This window comes from Castor canadensis, chromosome 4, assembly GCF_047511655.1.
Source record: "Castor canadensis chromosome 4, mCasCan1.hap1v2, whole genome shotgun sequence".
In the NCBI taxonomy this organism is placed as follows: Eukaryota; Metazoa; Chordata; class Mammalia; order Rodentia; family Castoridae; genus Castor; species Castor canadensis.
This window is the reverse complement of record NC_133389.1, coordinates 61,880,478-61,902,801: the sequence shown is the minus strand read 5'-3', so window position 1 is coordinate 61,902,801 and position 22,324 is coordinate 61,880,478. Positions and strand designations below refer to the sequence as shown.

The window sequence follows — 22,324 nt, the reverse complement described above, 5'->3', positions numbered from 1 at the left end:
CAAGAGGGAGCCCTGATATTTTGTTTGAATGAATATCCCTCAAACTAGTTGTCCAGTTAAAATATTGGAAGAATTAGTGTTAATTATTTTTGTGGTAATTACATCTGAAATATACTACCAAAACCACTGGGCATAGAACAAGTGACTGATTTGAAGGAACTTGCTCCACTAAATAAATTGCTATGAAAACTTAAAAGATGAAATGTGTATTTAATAAAAAGGTGAATATAAAATATGAAAAAGAAATCTATGCAGAAAAAATAGTATTTCAAATTCAGAAACTGAAGACTAACATTTTTCAATTTTGATTTTGTACTCAATTAAAAAGCACAATTTTGAAAAAATAAAATAAAATGGATTTTATTCTCCTTAATGTTGACATACTGGAAGCCATTCTATTTATCTCATTAGTTATAGATTACTAGTTCTCCAAATACATTTTCTAAATAGATAAATGACTTAAGGTTTTTTTTAAGCAACTAAATTATGTTAGTAAGTACAACAATTGGTAAAGAAAATGTTTAGGAAACTTTTACTTAAAAAATTCAAAGATAAAATATATGATACAACCCACAGAGAAGAGTATGTCCCGCTAATAGTTAGGTGTTTGCTTCTGTTAACCTAACACCTAGTTACCTTTATTTCAGGATTTTACCTAGGCTCTTCAAGAATTGCGAATGACTCTTCTACTTTGAGACAGAGAGAGATGGTCACCCCTCAGTCTCCTGTCCTCTTCATGACGCAGGCAAGCTCATTGTTATGCAGCCAGCAGAAGTTCAATGTTATCATTCTAAGCTTTTGACTCATTTCCCATTGGAGGTCAAGAAAATGAATGCTCCTTCTCTGCATGATACAGTTGCAACGTGATTATGGTAGTAATCGGGAAAAAAGGGACAGTGATTCAAAACAAGGTGGGTGGACTGCCTGTGACTGACCTTCTGATACATTTAGCATTATGCTTTAGGGCCTCTCTGGAGAAGTTCAGGTGAAACAAGGCACCAGCATCAGACAATGTGATGAACAGTGTCACTGGTCCTGGGCCTCCTTGGCATATAGCTCTTGCCTTTTTCGCCCTTGGCACATAGCTCCTTCCTTTTTCGCCCGTGCTTACCCTCTCACTCTTTCTGAAACAAGTGTCTCTAAGTTGTGTTTAGACAGATGCTCTTTTCCCCATGTTCATTTCTTTGGAAACAGGTGTTTGTGGTTAGGAGTTGTCTATCAGCCTTGGACACAAGATAATCATGTTTTTTGTTTTTGTGGCACTGAGATTTGCACTCAGGGCTTCATACTTGCTAGGCAGGCCACTTGGGCCACTCCACCGGTCCTGATACAGGATAACTTGTGACAGAATTTGATTGTAACAGGTAACTGTTCTTCTTTCCTTACCCACAGCTATGAATTTAATAGTACAATTACAAACTGCTTGGCAAGTGAATTGTTTTGTAATATTTTCCCCTCTGTATTGTTTCCTTTCCAGGTTTCTAACTGTATAAACTTTTGTGTTTTTCCCAATATAAATTTTAAGTCTTCATGGAAAGGCAACTGTTTATCTCCTTGTGTGCATTCTGCTTAGAGATTACTGCACACTATGTTTCTCTTTAAAGTGAATGCACTCCAACGTGTGTATTTAACAGTGGGCACTAGTTAGGCACGATCATCTTCACTAAAATAAGGTGAGTGCCAAGACAGAGAGACTGCTCAGGGGAATTAGGCTGCTGAACCCAGAGAGCATGATCCTTGCAGGTGCCCAGGCTACTGTCTCCTGCGGGCAGCTCTAGCTGTTTTTTCTCAATGGTAAAGAAAGTAAAAAGGGTAGTATAACAGTCAGAGTCCCTCATTTAAGGCTTCAGACATAATATCTAGTGTGAAAACAAGAAACTTGAAAGAGGGGAATGATTATCCAATGAAGTATTTAGTTGGTTTTCAACTTGGCAGAAAGTCAGTTTTGGCCCAGTGCTCAAAGTTAAATTAAATAACAGCAGCAAGCCAGGCTGAGAACATGATGTGCTCAGCCACTGGTTTGAGGTTTGGACCCAGCTGCACAGGCTGGCCAGAAAACTCAAGAGTCTAGGCCCAGAAGGCCCCGAATCCATCATTGATGCCTGGAGCTACTGACATTGGTGCCCACAGCACAGAATGGACACCTTCTTAGAGGAAAGAGAGAGGCCAAATTGGGAATGGTCAAGGGCTCAGCTTGGTACACTGGTGCCAAGAGGAACCTCTGCAACAACAGTGAAGAATGCTAGGCTGACCTTGAACGTGGAAGCCAACATCAGCAATATTCTTCATTTATTTAACAAGTGTTTCCTGACCAGTTAACTATGCACTGTTTCAAGAACACAGCAGTGAGCAAATGAAAAAAAGTCCTCTGCCCTCCTGGAACTTATATTCCTTTGGGGAAAGACAGACACACATGTAGACAAATACTGTAGGCAGTGCACTGATTGGTAGCCTGCCTGTAGAGAAGCATTAGGCAGGGTGAGATAAGGGGGCAAAAGTGGATGGTTGCTAAGATGCAGGGATCAGAGAGAATTACTGAGAAAATAACATTAGGGTGGAGCTTTTCAGGAAGAAAGAGAATGAGACAGGCTGATATCCAGGGAGGAGCCTGGCAGGTAGAGGGAAGAAGTAGTTAAGAGGCAGAAGATGAGATACTGGGTGAGTCTGGAGTGGAGTGAGGTGGGAGAATGGAGAAAAGTGACACTGGGGGGAGGGGTTCCTTCGGTAGATGACAGGAAGGATTCTGCTGCTTCTCTGCTTGAGATGGTAGCTATAGAAGAACTGTGAGCAGAGGAAGGATCTCGCTTGTATTTTAACAGCATTCTAGCATTAAGGTGCACAACAGAATGTCGGGGGTCCATGGTGGAAACAGAGAATTAATCATAAGACTGCTACAATAATCTAGCCTGAGTCTATGACAGCTGGAATAAGATGGAATAGCAGAGGTGGTAAGATGTGGTCCAACTTGATATATTTTGAAGAGCCACAAGTATTTTCCCATGAACTGGATAGAGAATGTCTCAGTATAAACACCCAGGTTTCCCACAGGAGTTGCTGGGGGATATAAATCTGTCATTTACTGAAACACAAAAGTAAGGATGAAACAGGCTTGGCGGGTAGGTGGGGAAACCAGGAATTTGGTTTTGAGCCACTTAGGCTTGAGATGCTGACATCCAAAAGAGACACCAAATGGGCACTGGACATGCAGAGGACAGATCTGTGTTTGAGACAAACATTTTGAAGCTGTTATCAAAAAGACAATGTGTACAGCCATGAGGCTGCAGGAGGACACTGAGGAAATAAACACAGAAAGAGAGCCCAGGTCAGGAGGAGGGACCAGTCAACTGAGGAAGGAGGGAAATCAGCCAGATGGAGAAGGTCAAGGGGAGCAAAGAAAAAGAGGGAGTAACCCTGTAGAAACAGCCAGAGAGGCATGAAGGGATTGAGAGTTTTGTTTTGTTTTAAAGAGGAGAGCAATCATAGCATTTTTGAATACAAAAGCTAATGACCCAACAGAGAGGAAAAGTTGACTATGCAGGAGATGCCTGCAGGAGTGATGTCCTAGACGTGTGGGGGGGGGGGGGGCGGTAATCTCAATGCCCAGGTGGAGAGACTGGCCAGGGTAGGGTGCAGCACTTCCTGTCGAAGAAGAGCACAGAGGCCAGTTTACGGCACACAGGCTTGCAGGTAAGTTGATGTGGTCTGGGAAAAGAATGCTAGAGTACTCCCATTGGATGGCTTCATGTTCTCAGTGCAAAAAAGCAGCAAGGGGACCAGGGAGATATAGGATGGCAAGGAGGTGTGGGGAATCAGAGGAGGGAGGAGAAGATTGAAGAGTGGCCTGGAACAATGACAGGTAAATGTGGGAGGCTGGGGAAATGTTTTGTTTTTGGGGGGAGATAGGGGTGCAAGTGTAAGGTATAGAGAGAAGGGGGAAAGGAAAGTTGGGCTGCTGGCTCTTGAGAAAATGGGCACAGTGAGGTCAAATCTAATGTTCTCAAAGCCAACACCATGGGGAGATATGGGGGCTGGGGATGGGGGAGGACCTGAAGCTCTAGCACCTCTTTTCATTCCTTATAACCAGTATGAAGAAGGGGAAGAGGAGTGTTATGCCCACTTGGAAGTATATCCAGTGTTCATATTAGTGGCAGAGATGCATCCCTGGAATACCCAGATGTCGCCACCTCATATGACAGCCACAGCACTGGATATGTGTAAAGCAACCCTGATCATATCATGGCCTCAAATGGACCCTCCTTAACTAAATCCCTTTTATGTTCCAGGTACCATAACTAGGCCCTGTTTGGGAACTACAAGGAGGCACACTGGGCCCTCATTCCTGCAGGGAGCTGGCCATCACTAACACAAGAATCCATGTTGAGTGCCAGAGGTGAGTCACAGAACCTGACTGGGGTAGTGGGGACAGATTTAGAAGGATCCCTTGTGGGAAGGATACCTCTGAAGGTCAGGCAGAAAAGCCTTTGTGTCACACACTAGCTTTGTTTTCTGGAGCTGGGGACAGGTCTGCTAACAGTGGAGGAGCACAGTGAGCTTGGAACTGAGGCTTTATGGTGTGACAGGCATTGCCCACTGGGTAGAACAGCCAGGACTAGAGTCAACCAATGGGGAAGTACAGAGAACAATGGAGATGTGCTTTGAGGACATTAACTGGGCAGGAATCCACAGGTTTGATTCAGGGAGCAATAGGAAGGCCCCGCCAAACTAGGAGCCCAAGACAAACTATGCCTCTCTCACCCATGCACAAATGTTCAGTGGCACACCCAATACCATAACACCATTCCTAGTATTTGCTGGAGAAAGAGAAAGAGGGAGGACTATTGGAACTTCTGGAAAGAGAAAATGAGGAGATTGGGACCCCTGATGAGAATACAGAAGGAGAGGAAAGTAGAAAGGAAAATAGAAGCTGTGGAAGCATGTGAGAGTACTGCTTCTCCAAGTGTGAATCAGCGAACATGGGCCCTGAAGGATCATCCAGAATTGCAACTGAGGAAGTCTCAGGCAGTATGCACTCACATTTTTAAGAATTTCATGGAACTGATCATCTACTTTGATTAATTGTCATAGGGTTTTTCTTTTGAACAAATGAAGTCTTTCTTTTACTTTTCTTAGAAATAGCAGCATTCTGTTGGGGTTTTTGTTGTTGTTTTAGGCAGTGGTTTACTGGGGACCAAACTCAGGGTTTTGCACTTGCAAGGCAAATGCTCTACCATGGAGTGAAATCCACAATGCATGCATTCTGGTTTTAAAGATTATTGTGAGACAGTTCATTAATGTCTTCTTGCTCAGAGAAGCAAAATCCCTCACAGTCTTATTTTTCTTTTCCAATTGTACCTTAACATTAATTATATAGTCACACCACCTTTCCAAGATTTTTCACTTAAATTACCTATCATTGTTTCTCTTCCTGAGAATGGAAAGTCAATTACTACTCCTGAAATAATCTGCAGTTACACTTTATGTATTATTTGTAACCTGATTATGTTTTTGAATTTATAACCGTTCCTTTGCCCCTCATTTTCACTGCAGGGCACACAGAGCATGCATTACAATAATCAGAAGCACGGTTTTCAAATAAAACTGAGAGTGTGGGTAATTTGATATATATCTTCTTTAAAAATTAATCTACTTTTTTTTGTGTTTGTTCTAATTTCAGGATAGTTATTGCTCTAATTTATTAATATGGCTGACACCCTGTGGATAAGATGATCTATCAAAGGCTTATCACTTACTATCTGGACACTAAAAGTTCCAAAAAATTATTAGTTCTATTTCTGTTATATAAAATTTTTTCTATTTTGCATTTGAATTTAAATTTTGGTCAAGTAATAAGATAAGGGAACACCTTGTCAATACTAAGTTATCAACTGTGTGTGCCTTTCATTTAAAGCAAATAATCAGTAAAGAAGATGCAGGTGACTGCTCCTGAAATTGATGGTTTTTGAGGATGACTTAGCTAAGCGTGGAACTTGGAGTGAATTAAAATCACAGTATACTGTCTCTCAGATCTTCTTCTAGACTTTGTGCTTTGGGTCATGGTCTAGCTTAGGTTTAGCTCTTAAAAAGTATTTCTGCAGGAGAAACAATGCCACAGCATTCTGCACAGAGTAGTACCTGTTACTAAAACTCTTTAGAGATTTTTCTGCTTCCTGAAATTTGTCATTCACTTTCTTATAAAAAAGAAAGCATACTTAATAAATTCTGCATCCTTGCTAGAAATATTAACATTTCTGAAGTTCAAAAAATGCACAAGGAGTCAGACAAATTGCATGGTGGACATGGAAGATGTCTCCCACATGGCCCAAGAGCTACGCACACATGGCCCTCTTAGTGGTCAACATGGCATCTACTTAATGTGACCATTTGACAAGTCCTTGATGAATGAAAGCCTTACAATATATAGGAGGCAAACATTTATGATGAGAGCAATTGTCTACAAATGAATGTAGAAAAATACTTTTCTGTGGTGCTAGGACAGGGCCTGGGCACACTCCACAAGCACTCCAGCACTGAGCTATGCTGTCAGTGCATTAATACTTTTCAACATACAGCATAAAACAGGAGTTGAATTTCTTACAGGAGAAAATCTGTGAGAAGCTTCTTCTTCTCTGTCCTAGAATGTACTATGTATTCAATAAAAGTCAGAGCAAGTAAATGAAATCTGGTTGTACATAAAGAACATTTTAACCCTCAGCACGTAAAGCTGGACTAAATTATGAAGGAGGGTTATTTTAACCTTGGACTGAAGAACAGTCACCTGACATTACACAGGTCAGTTTTCACTCTCCTGCTCAACCTGTAGCAAGCCAAGCAATGCTACATTTTTCCTTCCTTGTTGTTTGGCTATTCCACACCCATGACCCTGACACATCTCTTTTTCTGGGCGTTTGTACTTGACTGCCAAGTAAACATCCTATGTAGTCCCTTTTACAAGCTGCGGCCATATTGATCTTCCTCAACCACAGCTCTACTTGGGCCACTCTTTATTTGAAAAACCAAAACTAAGAGTTTCCTATTGCTTATTTCAAAAGCAATCATGTCCTTCCAGGAGCTGGCTCCCACATCCTTTATAAAATTATGCCTCCCTCTTTCCTATTTTCCTTCATTCATGTGCCTACTAGCCAAATAGATATGTTCAATTTTCCCCTCCTTGAGGCCTTTATATTTGCTGTTCCTTCTCCAAGAAGCTTTTCCCTACCAACCTTTTCTAGGTTCAAATCCTACCCATCTGTTAAAGGCTACCCAGCCCCAGTATTTCTCCCAACTGCTTGCTTTGTAGAAAGTATTCACTTGTGTCTTGTAGCACCTTGCTTCTTCACTTCTCTTATACAGAACCATTTTCAACATTAAATTAGGTTACTTTAGTAAATTCTTTTTATCATATATGAAACCACAAGTTCCTGGGACACAACTCTTGCACTCATCTTTGTGTCCCATGTGATCTGGTCCCGTATCTTGTCACGTGCAATAACATGTTTGCAGCATTGAAGTCCTAACAATAAATCTCACTTTAGTTTTACTTTTCCCTCATTTTCACTCTTTCCTATTTTCTATATTCTTTCTATATTCTACAATCTTTTCTTCACTTCTATTCTTTTTTTCTATTTTCATTAAAGTCCTCAGATACTGGGCAATGGGCACAAAAGGAGATAGGAGGAAAAAGGAGAAAAGTAAAGGCAACAAAAGGATCCAAATTGTTAACTGGTTGGATCCTCCACAGATCCCTAGGATTCTGAAAGGAGTCCATTAGGAAGAGAGGCATGTGTGGCTACCTCTGGATGACAGGATAACATGCGAAGAGAGGAAAATACTGAACACAGGCTCCATGGAGTATGCCAAGGGAAGGCCAGAAAAGAGGAGTGTTCTCAGTACACTGATGACAGATGAAAGTCCATACCAGGAAATTTACTGATCAAACTTTCATCAATGATAAAATGAGATTAATAGAAAAAAAGAGCATGAAAATAAATACAAGTGGCAAAATGTTATATCTGCAGCCTCAGAATCAATGCAATATATCTCCATCAATGATGATTACAGTTACGGAGCCTATGTCAGCAAGATGGGAAATGAATGGCTGTCAAGAATAAAGTGCTATGAACTCGATACTTGTACTGATTAAGTGAATACAGACAATCTTTCATGCTTCTATATGGACTTTGTTTTAGAAATCTTTAAACCACTGAAAATTTCATTTCCATTATAATTACAATGGCCTAGGGTTCTAAGGAAAAGAAAAAACCAGAAATATCTAGTAAGATGATATCAGTATGACTAAAACTATTAATAGGAGCCTATCATGGGAACATTTTCTAGCTTCCTTATTACTGATACAAGAAACAAGGCAGAAATAGGAATGATTTTCTTTATTAAGCCCCTGCCTGGCTAATATATATACAATATACACACACAGCACACTCTGGTGTGGTCTTTAACTGTGACAAAACTGGCAATATCAAAGATAATTTTGTTTCCTGTCATGTTCGTATCATAAAACTATTATATACACACATACATAATTTGAGTAAGAAAGAGAAAGTAAAATCACCTAAGTATAAAACCTATGCAAAATCTCAGACAAAAGTTGGTATGCTAGTATGTGTTTTGACCAAGAGCTCCTATTTGAATAAACTATGTTATAGCTAATAAGGAATGATAATTAATAACTGCATCATTTGCAATATCAATAAGTAAATTATACATATTAAAGTAGACATTGATTACATTAATTGAGTGATGTATTGCTTGGATATTTACTAAAGTCCATGGGCAAGCTCAGTGGAGATACTGATAGATGTGCTAAGCAGATGCTATTTATTAACTGCAAAGCAGGTGCCAGGATTTTTTCCAAATATTGTTTCTCAGAGATAGTTATTTACTGCTCTAGAAATGAAAACAACATTTTGAAGAAAAGTGGTGCCTGCACTGTACTTCTAAATAATGTCTCTCATTCCCTTATAAACTGCCTTATATTTTTCCAACTTTATAATCTGTGTCTAACAAGGTTAATATATGAAATAATCTGTAACCCACCATAATGGTGTTCTATTCAAGTATATCTTCTCATCTACTAAAGTGTATCTTGAGAACGGATATGACTGAAGGACAAACACAAAGGTGTCCATATTTAAACCAAGGACATGGGGGGACAAAAGAACCTCAATAGCTAGGAGGACAAAGGGAGGTGAGGTTTTATTCAGTGTGCTGGCTGCAGGGAAGTACAGAATAGGTCATACATTGCTTTGGGCCATTACTGCTTCAAATAAAGTAGTTGCATTAGAAAATGCAGAAACTTTTTTCATCCCACTCATCACCACCACTGCCAGCAGCAAGATAATAGCCTGGGTCACAATGATGCTGTTTATAACCCAAAGATAGGCAACAGGAGGTGTCAACCATAGGGGACTCACTACAGGGTTGACATGATAGAACTATGATGCTCCTCTCATGCTCCAGTGATCCCAAAGACCACAGCACCCACATGGTGCTCAGGTAAATAACATCCTACATACTGTCAAGAAGTCTGTGAATATATGTAATCTTATCACATTATATATCTACATATGTATGCATACCTTTATGAGGTGAATGTGAAATGAATGGATTTTCAATTGTGAACCTCTGTGAAGGGCTGCAATATCAAACTTAGGACTGGTAGAGGCCTGGATAATTATCTAATTCTTTTGAAGCCTCAAGGGTCATAAAAGAGTTCTATATTAAAATAACAACAATGAAGCCATAACAGAAGCACCTGCCATTTCCTCTGCCTTCACTTTGAGCCAGTTTTTTCTAAGGTGTATGTGCATTTTATTGTATTCATTGTCCTAGAGCCCACTATAAGGTTAAGAAATGGTAGCCTCCCTGTCTTATACAAATGGAAGCTGGGATTTTGAGAGATAAAGAAATTTTCCCAGAAACCTGGACTTGAATGCAGCACCTTCTACCTAAAATACATGCTTCTAAATTATGTGCTCTGGATCTCGACTTCCTGAGTGAACTACCCAATTGAAATCAGGGATAGCAATGGGTACTGTGGCACATTTCTGCAATTGCTGCACTCAGGAAGTAAAGGCAGAGAGACTGAGAGTTGGAGGACAGCCTGGACTGCACAGTGAGTTCAAGGCCAATCTGAGGAACATAGCAAGACCCTGTCTCAAACAAACCAAGGACTGGGGATGTAGCTCAGTGACAGAGCATTTGGCTAGCATGTTATGTGTTCCATACCCAGCACTGCCAAAAATAAGTAAATAAAAAATAAAATCAGGGACAGAGAATTGTTAGGTCCAGAGGCCTATGTGACATGTTTGCAACCATCCCTATCCGTGATTGTGAAAATCATCTGGATTCTACCCCTGAGGGTCCTCATTGCTCCTTATAAGCTGGTGGAAGGGAGGCAATGGCTCTCTACTTTTCTACCATGTGTCCTTGTAGGGGGAGGAGAAAGAACAAGAGACCATAGAGGCTCAGTTGTACCCAAAGTGGCCCACCTCAGCCTGAAATTTCTTTCAAATCTGTTGTTTGATCTTTTAAAAGAAAGCATGATGGCAAAGATTATTCAGTTTTTAACAAAGACAATTCTTCATACACTACTAATCAACAAGGAACGTGATGCTCTCAGAAGTGGCACCACACTTGGTCTTGTAGCACCATGAAACCCTGCTTTCCAGCTGGCAGCATTAGAGCTGGGTCAGCAGCTAGACAAGCATGCAGTCCCACAATGGACAGTGAAGAGAAAGGTTGCTTGATACAGAGTGTATGGGAGCTATGGCAGGAAAACCATATCTTGAGAAGCGATCAGACAACAGCCAAAGCCAAGATAATCTCCCATTAAGAATGACAATTCTAAAATAGAGTAGTGTGTGTGTATGTTACAGATTAGGGAGAATATATTTTTTTAACATGATAGAGTTTTATATTTTGGCTGTACTGGGGTTTGAACTTAGGGCTTTGCACTTGCTGGACAGGTGCTCTACAGCTTGAGTCATGCCTCCAATCCATGCTAGAGTTTTGTAAGCCAATTTTTAAAAGACTTTGGGCCTCACCTTCAGTCCAATGGAGACATTAATGAGCCAGGTCTGACAATAATGCTGAAAGGGAAAACAAGGCATTTCTATCTTTCCCAATTCTTTTACAAAGTTAGTAAAGCATTTGAAAGAATTCTTGCTGAGCTCAGTGCCTCTTGCCTGTAATTCCAGCTACTTGGGAGGTGAAGATATGGAGGATGATAGTTTGAGGTCAGCCTGGGAAAATAATCAGTGAGACCATCTCAAAGAACAAGCCAGGCATGATGGCACCTGTCTATAACTCTAGTTATCCTAGGTAGGAGGCTATTGGTCCAAGGCTGGCCCTGGTAAAAAGTATAAGACCCTGTCTGAAAAAATAACTAGAGCAAAAAGGGCTGGGGCTGGGCCAAAGTCATGGAATACCTGTCTGGCAACCACAGGCCATGAATTCAATCCTCAGTACTGCCAAAAAATTAATTAAACAATAAAAAAATAACAATTCTTTCTTCAAAAAGGGGCATCATTTGCTTTCAATCCATCCTTGATATTTTCCCATCTGTTTCCTCCTCTACATCTTACTGTCTTAAGATGATGATGGGAGAGACTGACTTACTTTCCATTCTGATCAAATATATTGGGTCATGCCCAGAAGTTATTTCAAAGAAATCTCACAAATGTTAAGTATTTTACAGTCATCTGAAAATATCTATGAGATACTAGTCCAAAGTCAATCAAAAAGTTAATTCCATGGTAACCCAACATGACCCATGGCCTATAAATTCTGAGTGAAATTCACAACAATCCTAAGATGTAAATCTCTCAGAATTAATTCTGAAGCCTTATGTTTTAAATTGTAGTAACAGCTTTCCTAAAGTGAATACAGGAATGAAAATCAAAACACCACCAGGGTATCTGTCAACAGTTGGCAGTGGCAGCGAGCATGCCAGCCACTGAAGGAAAAGGGAGGGACTAGAGGCAAACACTGTCACCCAGCCTTGGTCACCATTTAAAAATATCCAGGTTTTTCTCATTCATATTGATATTTAGGATGCATTAATTTAACTTTAGTAAAAAGCAGAAAAAATATATTTCCTTATACAGAAGGCCCAAATAGTTTAACTACCAATATGAAATCTTGTATGGAAAAATCTCTATTTTGCACCTTTTATCACACTTGGCTTACTCTGAGCTCAAAACTTCCTCTTCAGCGTTCTTTGTGGATGTACACAATGTACCAGATTAATTCCAATGTAAAAAACTAGATTTCCTAAAATATAGAATTTCCATTTACACTTTTCAAGGCAGAAAACTCTGCTTTAAGCAGATAAAAGACAGTTAAGTATATTGCTTGGTTTTTCTTTATCACATTGCTGATAAAAAGGAAAAACACAAAAAGATATTGAAAAACCAAATTGTTCATCTATACTGAAAATATTTTATATACAAATCTCAACTTTATGTGGTAAAAATGGAAAATACTATCTCAAGTGCAATCTCTAATGTTTAAATATATTATTTAAAAAATCAAATACTTGACATTTGACTCAATATTTCATTCCAAAAACTGACAGGAAAAAGGAACAGCGTCTCCCATGGCATCCCTGTATCCTCTCAGCATTTCCTTGTAACTAGGCTGCTTTATAGATGAAACTGCCAAAGCAAAATGAAAAATATAACACATAAAAGAACAAAAAAGGACAATAAATCAACAGTGACACTATACCCCATTAAAATGCAGTCAGCTGGTGCTGCAGAAAGAATAAAATACCCTCCTCACTTTACATTCTTTCTAGTTGAAATGGAAATTCATAGTCCTCAACAAACCTTGTAAGAGGTTCTGGAATGTCAAGCAAATTCTCCTCACATGCTCTGCAATGGCCTCCATGCCAACATCCCCAGCACTATTACCTCTTGCCAACTAATTATGTAATGCCAACGGCAGGAAGCACTGTTAGCCATCCATATTTTTATGACATAGAATTGGACAAAAGCAAGATACTAGTTAGTCACAGTAGTTTTAATTCAGCCCCTACTTATAAGCAGTTGGTTATCAATGAAAATGAAGAGTTTGGCCATTTTTATTTATCAGGAAGCCTAAAGAAGGTCTTTTTTTCCTTCAGTTTGCCCTCAAAATTCTTTCAAAGGGTTAAATAGAAGTTTCTCATGCTGAAAATGACTACAGTATCACTCAGATCATGTTTCACAGTACAACTGAACTGTTAACTTATTTCACCATCCACTTAGGAATATTACTAGTAGTTCAAGATATTAGTGAACTCTTGATCCAGGGTACCTCCTGAAATCCCACAAGTCTGACTGCAATCATGTTTGGAAGGGCTTCTGTGGCAGAGATGTTATATGAATTTTTTTAAAAAGCCAGGCATGGTAGCTGAAGTCTGTAATCCCAGCTATTCAGGAGGCAATCAGGATGATCTCAGTTCGTGTGGCCAGGCTGGGCAAAAACTTCACAAGATCCCATTCTCAACCAACAAGTTGGGCATAGTGGTATACATCTGTCATCCTAGCTACATGGGGAAGCACCAATAGAAGGACTGGGGTTGAGGCAGGCCAGGCATGAAGCAAGACCCAATCTCAAAAATAAGCAAAATTAAAAGGTCTGGCTGTGGGACTCAGGTGGCAGACCAACTGCCTAGCAAGTGCAAGGTCCTGAGTTCAATACCTAGTATTGTCAAAAGAAGAAAAAAAAAGGACTGTAAATTATTTCATGCCTTCAAGGGAATTTTATCTTTTACAAATGACTTCATTCTATCAGAAAATAATAGCCGGTCTCTGAAGTGTCTTTCATGTGCCAAACCCTGACTGACAGGTTGTGGAAAGTTTAAAGATATACAGAGCGTAGTACTTGCAATGGCAGATAAAAATCTGTCTGTGGATCTGTACACATATTACAGTAAATGGAGTTAACGATCTGATATAACCATTCATGATGCTAACTACTGAAAGGGCCAAATGTAACTGCGCTGAAGGTGTGGCTTTATCCCAGTGCCAGTACATTTAGTTCATACTGTTGAGTTCTACCATCCTGTGTTTATCAGTTTTGATTCACACATATGCCCCAGTAAGAGCTCCCAACCAAAATGAAATGATCATCTAGGCAGCGGGCTGGCGGATGCCATCATGTAGAGGCATTCTAAGTTCCTCTGATCTGTCTGGCCTGCCTCTTAACTGCCCTGTCCCACACAGGACTGCAGGTGCTACTTCAGTTCAGTGAGAAAACAACTTTACTTAATAAAGACTGGTCTAGCTGATTATTTATCACACCTCACATTTTATCAGTTGTAATTTCAAGATGAATTCAAGAGCTTAATATAGAGAATACTATGAAAACATTGTGAGATAGTTCACAGCTGAATAACCTGAGAGATGGGAGTTTCAAGAAAAACTTGGAGAATCAGAGGAAAATGGAAGTAAATTCACCATCTAAAGCGGAATCTTCTTTATGGTAAAAGATGCAGTAAACAAAGTCAAAAGGATAGATTGATAAGGAAAAGGTTGTGAACAGCTACCACAGAAGAAATACAAATGGCTAAGAAACATGCGAAGACACTCAAATTCTTGAAAAGTCACTAGAACCGCATTTCAGCTCTTGTTCTGGGAACGCTGGTGGTGACTTGCAGTGAGGGTGGAGCAGTGAACATCAGTGCACTTGGACTCTTGGTTTGAGGGTCGCTTGCTGCATCAGGGCATCAAAATGATCTAACTGGTTCTATGCCCAAAAGAACTTGCCTTTTGACCTACTGTTCCTAAGGCTTTGCCATGGAACCTACAGAGCCCAGTTTGAGAGGCACTAAATCAAGACACGTTGTAGGGCCCCCAACTCTGCTGGGCTGTAATCTGGTAGCTGATACATGCAATTGTGAAATGAAGGCCCTGAGATTGTTTTCCCCAATACACCAGCTCCCCTTCCTCTATACCAAAGCTGAAGTCATCACCACATTTAAAGGTTCTAATGTAGCCTCTTTTCCTAGTTTCAGCTCTTGCCTGGTGCTGAAATCCATGAACTGGAGTCATATTGGACTTGGCATTCTGCTTTGTCCTCTGTAAAGATAGCAGGACAAACATGCTCTAGAAAGGCAGTGTGAAGGTTTCAGGGCATAGAGTAAATTTGGTATTTGATATGGACACACTCATCAGTGAGAGCCCCAGAAATTTCCTTTAGCTGCTGTTGTTGAACTTCAATGATGATTTTCGCTCCTAAGGTAAAGGTGTTCTTCTCTGTGACACCCCCCCACCCCCAAGGACATTAGGAAGGTATACCGTGCACAGGCTGCCTGTGAAACCTGAGAGATCAGAAAAAGGGTACTGTGAAGAAAGGAAGGAAATGAAACCTGACCAAACCAACTCCGGGCACTTGTATAAATCCCTAGTGGCTGGGAGAGGAACCTGGGTGGGGGCAGAGGGCAGCAATTCTACACCAGAGATGCAGGACACTGGGGATGAGCAGAGATCACCCATGGCATGGGGATGGGTGTACAGCACATATGTCTGTCATTTCTCCAGCGACACTTGGAAGGATGGAGAAGGAGCAGAGAAAGCAGCTGATGCAGTTCCTCAGGGCTAGGGATGAACATGTGTAGCAGAAGGGCAAGGCAGCCAGGGCCCAGGAGGCAAGGATATCAGTGAGAATGAGAGTGACGGGTTTCTGTGGGGTGTCAGGTGAGAACCAAGCAGCCTGGAGGACTCAGGAGTAGCCGCTGAGAGTGGTGTCAGAGGTATCAAACACACCCTGAGGTGGAAGGACTCCAATCAGAAACCTGGGAAGCCCCTGAGCTGACTGAATATAAGGCCTGTGTAGGTGAGCATCATCCCTTAGAGCAGACTTGTTCCCGCTGTTAGATGTAAGGATACATCTCCCTCATGAGCTGCGGTGAGGCGCTGGTGAACAATGCATGTGGAAGACTCCTGTACCAGATCAGAACACAGAAGGGTCTTGGTGAAGAGTGCAGTTTCTTTTCCTTCTCAGGGGATCTAGTTCCATTGCTTCCTGAACTTTAGATTTAAAAAAAGAACTCAAAACCTCTATATTTGTTCTAAAAGTCACATTAAGGATAAAGGATTTATTTCGTGATGGCTTTCCTGTATACTGACAAAGTTCTCTCCATGACCAAACTCTACCAGACTTTTGTAGGCTCTCGTCTCAACTAGGCCTCAGCTGTGGTCTATGAAGATCTGAACAAACACTAACATGGTCCAACACTCAAGCAGCATCCCAAGAGTGACTCCAGGCCCCTTCACCTGCCTTTCTAAGAAAACCTGAGACTGTCAGAAAATTTAGTTTCTGCTAAAGCCTCAGGATAGGCCTCTGTCTCCAGCCTCGGAGGGAGGGCAGGGGCCTGACTTTGATAAATGCCAGGCAACAAACACAGGGGGTTCTCATGGACTAACCCCTGCCCTGTCCTCTGGCTTTTTGTAATGTTTTGCTTCCCTGACTGTACTGAGCCCCAGTCATTTCTTTCACTGCTTCCTCATTCTCCATTAAAAGAGAATCTGAATAAAGCTCAGTTCTTCTACCTATTGTCAGTAGCTACTGAATAAAAAAATCTATTTTCAGTGCTTTAACTAATGGCTGGCTGTGTTTAATCTTCGATAATATAGACATATGTTCTGTGCATTTTTTCAAAACCTGAAACTTTATGTAGGAATAGCTGTTGGCTTATTCATACTTTCTCAATCTAATTTTGTATCTAATTTGTATTTGAGTCCCAGAAGTCACCTTGTTTATAAATATTCTGGGTTATAGATCTTATATTAGCAGATGCAAGGGTTAAACAAATGGGTGATACAATTTTTGTTTAGGCAAATCATTTTCTTCATAGCATCTCAGAGTTGGCTGGGTTATTAAATCATAAACAGAAATATATTAGTATAAATAGCCTAGACATATTTATAAAAATTTTTAAATGGAAATTTTATAGCATGTTCAGCTTTCGATTTTATTCCCCAAACAGTTGTATATTATGAACAATGAATCCAAAGATAAAGGGAATGAGGTAGTGACTAGATGCATTTCCAGTTTCTAGAACTTTCCTTGTGTGTGTGCATTCTGGAGTAGGAGTTTTGAGGTAGAGAGGATCTTCAGTGGGACATTCTGCTACCTTTCACTTGCTCCTAAATTTAGCGCTTTGACAAAGTGTTTTTTAAAACTTGGGTTAAACTCATTAGTGAAAAATGAAATGAATTTAATAGGTAGCAACTAGAAGGTTTTTTTTTTTTTTTCAAAATGAAACAGAGTAAAATGGAACAGAATAGGGAGAGTCAGAGTACATCTTAGGCAGTGAGTAGTGTTGGTAGAATGGCCTCTAAATCTTTTGCTTTAGCTAAACTTGTGTGGGTGTATATGCATCTTAATTGGGTAACAATAATTTATTACTGTTGATGGATGACAAAATGTTTAGGGGACATTCCCCAGTGCAACCCAGGGCTGCCTGGGACACATATGCTCCTAGTCTATAGTAAGAGCTTCTGTTCTGGAAGACTACAGGCAGCTGGACTGTTCTTTCAAGGATTTCAACTAAAAAAATTGTGCACCGCACAGTTCCAAGGGCCAGGGCAGTCCCCGGGGTGCCTATTTTCTTTGGTGTTAGCCGAGCGAGGATGGTTCCACCTACACCAAGGCCCACCTAACCAGCACACAATGCACACTGGCAGGAGAGGAAAGAGGATGCAAAGGAACCTCGGTCTCCTGAGAGCTTCTTAGTGGGAGTTTAGCACTAAACAGGACATCGAGGGCAAGATATCAACAGACTAGGACGAAATGAACAAAAAAGCCTCCCTCCCTTCCTCCTGCATCTCCTGCTGGCTTCTGGAAGGGAAACGACTGCTCTAGTAAAGAAAACTACCATGGTCACAGATGGGAAAGTTCACAGCTGACACCCTAACCGTTTCCTCAGATGCTTATCATCGAGAGACAGGTTATCAAACTCATGTCTTTTCCCCGCATCAGCTTGGCTAAATGACAAGTAGGATACTAACTTTTCAGTCACTTGAGTATGTGTATGCATAGGTTTTGACGTTTTAGCTACAAACATACTAAAATATCTGGGCAACCACACAAACTTAGACTCTTAGAGTTGTTGATCCATGCCTGGGACAAAGAAGGTGCTTAATAAATGTCAAAAAATGATTGAATGCATGAGGTCTAGGGCTTGCAGTCTGACTTGGGAATAAACCTGTTAAAAAAAAAGACAGTGTTTCTGCTATTAAAGTTGATGGCTGATACAGATGAAAAATGCAAAAGAAAAAATGACTGGAGTATGAATGTATCTGGGTAAGATGAACTATCATTAAAATTAGCAGCAAATATAGAAGAAATAATCAAGGCATCTTTTATGAGTTTTTGAGGCCTTATTCTGATCTTTCATCATTTTAATCCCCAATAAACCAAAATAATCACGCGACCACTATATCCTTAAGAAGAAGGGTGGCCATACCTGTGGTGATGTGAGTGTCCTTCATAGACTAGTTCTAAATAGTAGCAGGTGCTGGTTCTGAAAGCGTTATGAACAAGGCTTCTTTAAGAGGTATCATAATCACACGTTTTACAGAGGAAGCTGAATCGAGAAGCTTCATTTACATCCTGCCTAGTGAACACTATGCTTCATTTGATGACAGCAGTCTATGGTAAAGCCTGAGAAGGGCTATTTAACTAGATTTCCCATAAGGATGCCTTTTATGATGGTGAGGCCAATCTAGTTTTAATGACTCGCTGACAAGACTGGGGTTTGTTCAGATATAATGGGGGAAAAAGCATGAGACCTGTGGAAGGATCTGAGAGGACCCTCAAGAGGGACACCTAACCCCACACACAATGCCAGCTGCCAGTCCTCAAATGGAAAAGTTTTAGAGAGGAGGACTTGTGTTTGGAAAGATACAATCACTCTGACACTTTCACTGCTGGGAGGAGCACATCAGAAGTTCCAGATAAGGAAGAGTTTGTAACAAAGGAAGAGTTTGTAATAAGCTGGACTTCAATAAGTAAAAGAAATAGGCTTAAAAGAAACTTGAAATGCCAGAAAACTTACAGCTCTTAGGCCCTGAAAATGTGTACAGAATTCTAGTGGAGGAGTAGAATTATTTTACTTTTTCTATCTTATCAAATCACCCTATAATTTTCCTGAGTCTCAGTTGCTTTATTTTCCAAAGTCGTAAGTTCACAGAACAACCATACATTTATCATTTCTTTCTTTTTTTTGGTGGCAATGGGGTTTGAATTCAGGGCCTCATGCTTGCTAGGAAGGCACTCTTACCACTTGAGCAATTCCTATAGTCCAACATTTATATGAGTTAAGTTTCACCATTTTCTTGAATGTCAGGGAATATTCCCTAGTTTTGTACACAAAAAGACAATTGCTGGAGTGGAAGTTCTATGGAAGGGGGCTGTGTGTTTCCTACTTGCCTATAATTATGTCTCAACTACATGTACTAGTCCTCAGACTATGGGTCCTTCTGAATCCAGAATTTTGACATCTGCTCATCTGATTAGATTAGAAATCTTGCTTTTATTTAAGGACAAAGCTTTCTGGAATGCACTAACTATTCACCTTGGATCTGGAGTAATTTACTGGATTCCTATCCTACATTTTCATATATCTTTAGGGGGGAAAGTGTGAACAAGCTACTTCTTTTTTTAATTTGCAGTACTCGGGTTTTGAACTCAGGGTCGCATACTTTCATGCTTGGTAGGCAGGTGCTCTACCACTTAAGCCACACCCCCAGCCCTATTTTGTTTTAGTTACTTTTCAGGTAGGATCTCCAGTATTTACCTGGCTGGCCTAGACCACAATTCTCCTACCTAGGGTCTCCTAATAGCTGGGTTCACAGGTGTGCATTGCCACATTAAGTTTATTGATTGAGATAGAGTCTTACTAACTCTTTGCCTGGGCTGGCCTTGAACTGTGTTCCTCCTAATTTCAGCTTCCAAGTCCCTGGGATCACAGGTTGAGCCATCATGCTTAGCCTAGTTTCTCTTAATATAAAGAAGCATCCAGTTTGGCTCCATAACTATAAGCCACTCAACTCTTCTAAACTTTCCTAAATTACTCAATGCAATTGGCTGACAGACCTGTCACTGCACTATGTAAGTGGTTTGCTTTGCAACAAGAATCTATAAGGAATGCAATCAGCTCCGCAACATTTGTGCTTGCACATAAAGCTATTTGAACATTATCACCCTAAACAGCCCTGGAGTGGCTTCATTTAATAATATTGGCAGATAGGATTGTGTATTGCCAATGCATGGGCAAACTCATCCTTGTGGGATGAAAAATAAACCTTTGTCATTCTCAATGAAACTCAATGGATTTTTAGATTAATTTGGAAAAACAGGAATACATCTTTAAGTATTCTGCTTGAAATCCTATCAATTGATGTCATTGCTATCACAAATCCAGAAAATTTCATTTCTACATAACATTAGACTAGAAAGGAACACACCAACAGACCAAACACACAATGAAAACATGCAGTGGAGTTGTACTTAATGCATGGACATAAATGTGCACACAGAAGAGGCCAAGCATGTCACTTAACTTAATGCAAACACAGGTCTAGACCAAGGGTCTGAAACATTGTAAACAGGCCTTAAGCAGAGGAGGAAATGTAGAGGGGAAACAAAGCTGAGAAAAATGAGCAGGAAATGGGCAAGATGACTCATCTATACTTGAACATCTGACCTGTTAGTTGGCCGTCGCCTGCAGCAGGGGCGATGCGAATGTAAGGTGTTGTAAGCTGAGTCACGATTATCGCAGCTAAGGCAAAGGAGGATTTCCAGGTCAGCATGCATGAGGGAAAAAAAAGCCAGACTGAAGCTAGGCTAACAAGAAGAATTCCCATCAGTATATCAAATTGTCTCAACTTTGTTTCAAAAACAAAAAAGAAAAGGAAAAAAGAAAGGAAAAAAAAAAACATAGCAAGGTATTGAATTTTCTGAATTCTTTTCTCTAAAACAAGCTATAGTCAGGCCACAGGATTTCTAACTCTGACACAGTTGCAAGCTTTGGCTAAGATCTTGGATAGATTAACTGAAGGATTAAAAAAAAAAGTAAAAGAAAACCAAAATGTTAGTCCTACATTAAACTGAAGACCAAACAAGGGTTTCTAGAGCAACTGAGTATGCAGTATAAGATTCATTGCTAATTCTGATGATACAAATGTTATGCTTTTAAAATTTATTAGGTTACTTAAACTTATGTTGCTTAAGTCACAATATTTTCTATTGCTAAAATCACCTTTGTGAAGAATATTATCCTCCTTTACTAAAAACATTTTTAAAGAGGCTAATTTCTCTGATAACTAAATTCATACAGATTTCTAAAAAAAAATGTGTCTCAAAGTATTGGCTAAAGACAAAGTTGAAACAGCTAATTTCGTTTGCTGTAATTGTCACGGTTAACATGTGACCAAAGAAATGATTCAGATTCTTGAAGCAAACTAGGTGGGCTTCTTGGTTTGCCTGAACAGCTCAGCAGTTGTATTTAACTGGTTAACATTTATGACATATAGATACTGGGAAAAAAAAAAAAAGAGAGAAAATTAAAACGTCAGTTCTAACATGATACAACTGGAAAATGATGCAAAGAAAAAATATTGGAAAATTAAGGGCAGGCTTACATGAAAGATTACTAATTTACATGGAACAGCCTGGGTGCCATTAGAAATGTGTAGCGGGTAAGGAAAATAGATCATCTGCCATCTGTAGACAATTAAACCCAAAACTGCTGCTGCATAATATTTTGAAATATCCCCCTGTATCAGTGTTATTCCTTATAGCCAGATAACTGCAGTAACTAAGTTTAAAAATGGTATAGCGACCTTTCACACATTATTAATGAATATATTCTAGTTTTGCTAAGTGAGATGGACAAACTGGTCAGAGAACAGAGTTTCCAATGTTTTACGAACATTGTTTTCTAGATGTGACATATTCTGCAATTTTGCATACTGATATAATAAGTTGTATGTGGTAAAATGTTATTTCTGAGACTTTTTACAAAGTTGGCATCAACTCCAAGTTCTACATGCATAAAATTTTTGGTTGGTCACAGACGAATGGTGTACTCCTGTGCAGTTTTGCATGACATGCAGGAAAACATGGCATCTACTTTTGAAAAAAAGATAGTATCTTATAGAACAACAGAGCACTTATCTAATACCTGACAAAGTAAGCAACATTATCAAAAAGTTACTTGAAAATAGCTATGGGCCACAAGGTATTCATAAATAAAAAAGAACTCAAACTACAGTCTGAGGCTAAGCCTGCCTCTAAGTAAAATGTACATTACAAG

At 39.9% G+C, this 22,324-nt stretch overlaps 1 protein-coding gene across 14 annotated transcripts in view; it reads right to left on the bottom strand.

Annotated features, from left to right (window-relative positions):
• Positions 1 to 22,324, bottom strand: part of Ptprm (protein tyrosine phosphatase receptor type M) — a 747,535-nt gene that overhangs the window by 262,167 nt on the left and 463,044 nt on the right. For 10 of the 14 annotated variants that reach the window (XM_074070314.1, XM_074070316.1, XM_074070315.1 and 7 more), the window contains one exon: positions 20,714 to 20,788. The exons of the other annotated variants lie outside the window; for them this stretch is intronic. In XM_074070314.1, coding sequence (XP_073926415.1) covers positions 20,714 to 20,788 — 75 coding nt within the window. The remainder of the gene's footprint in view (positions 1 to 20,713; positions 20,789 to 22,324) is intronic. 14 annotated transcript variants of the gene reach the window in all.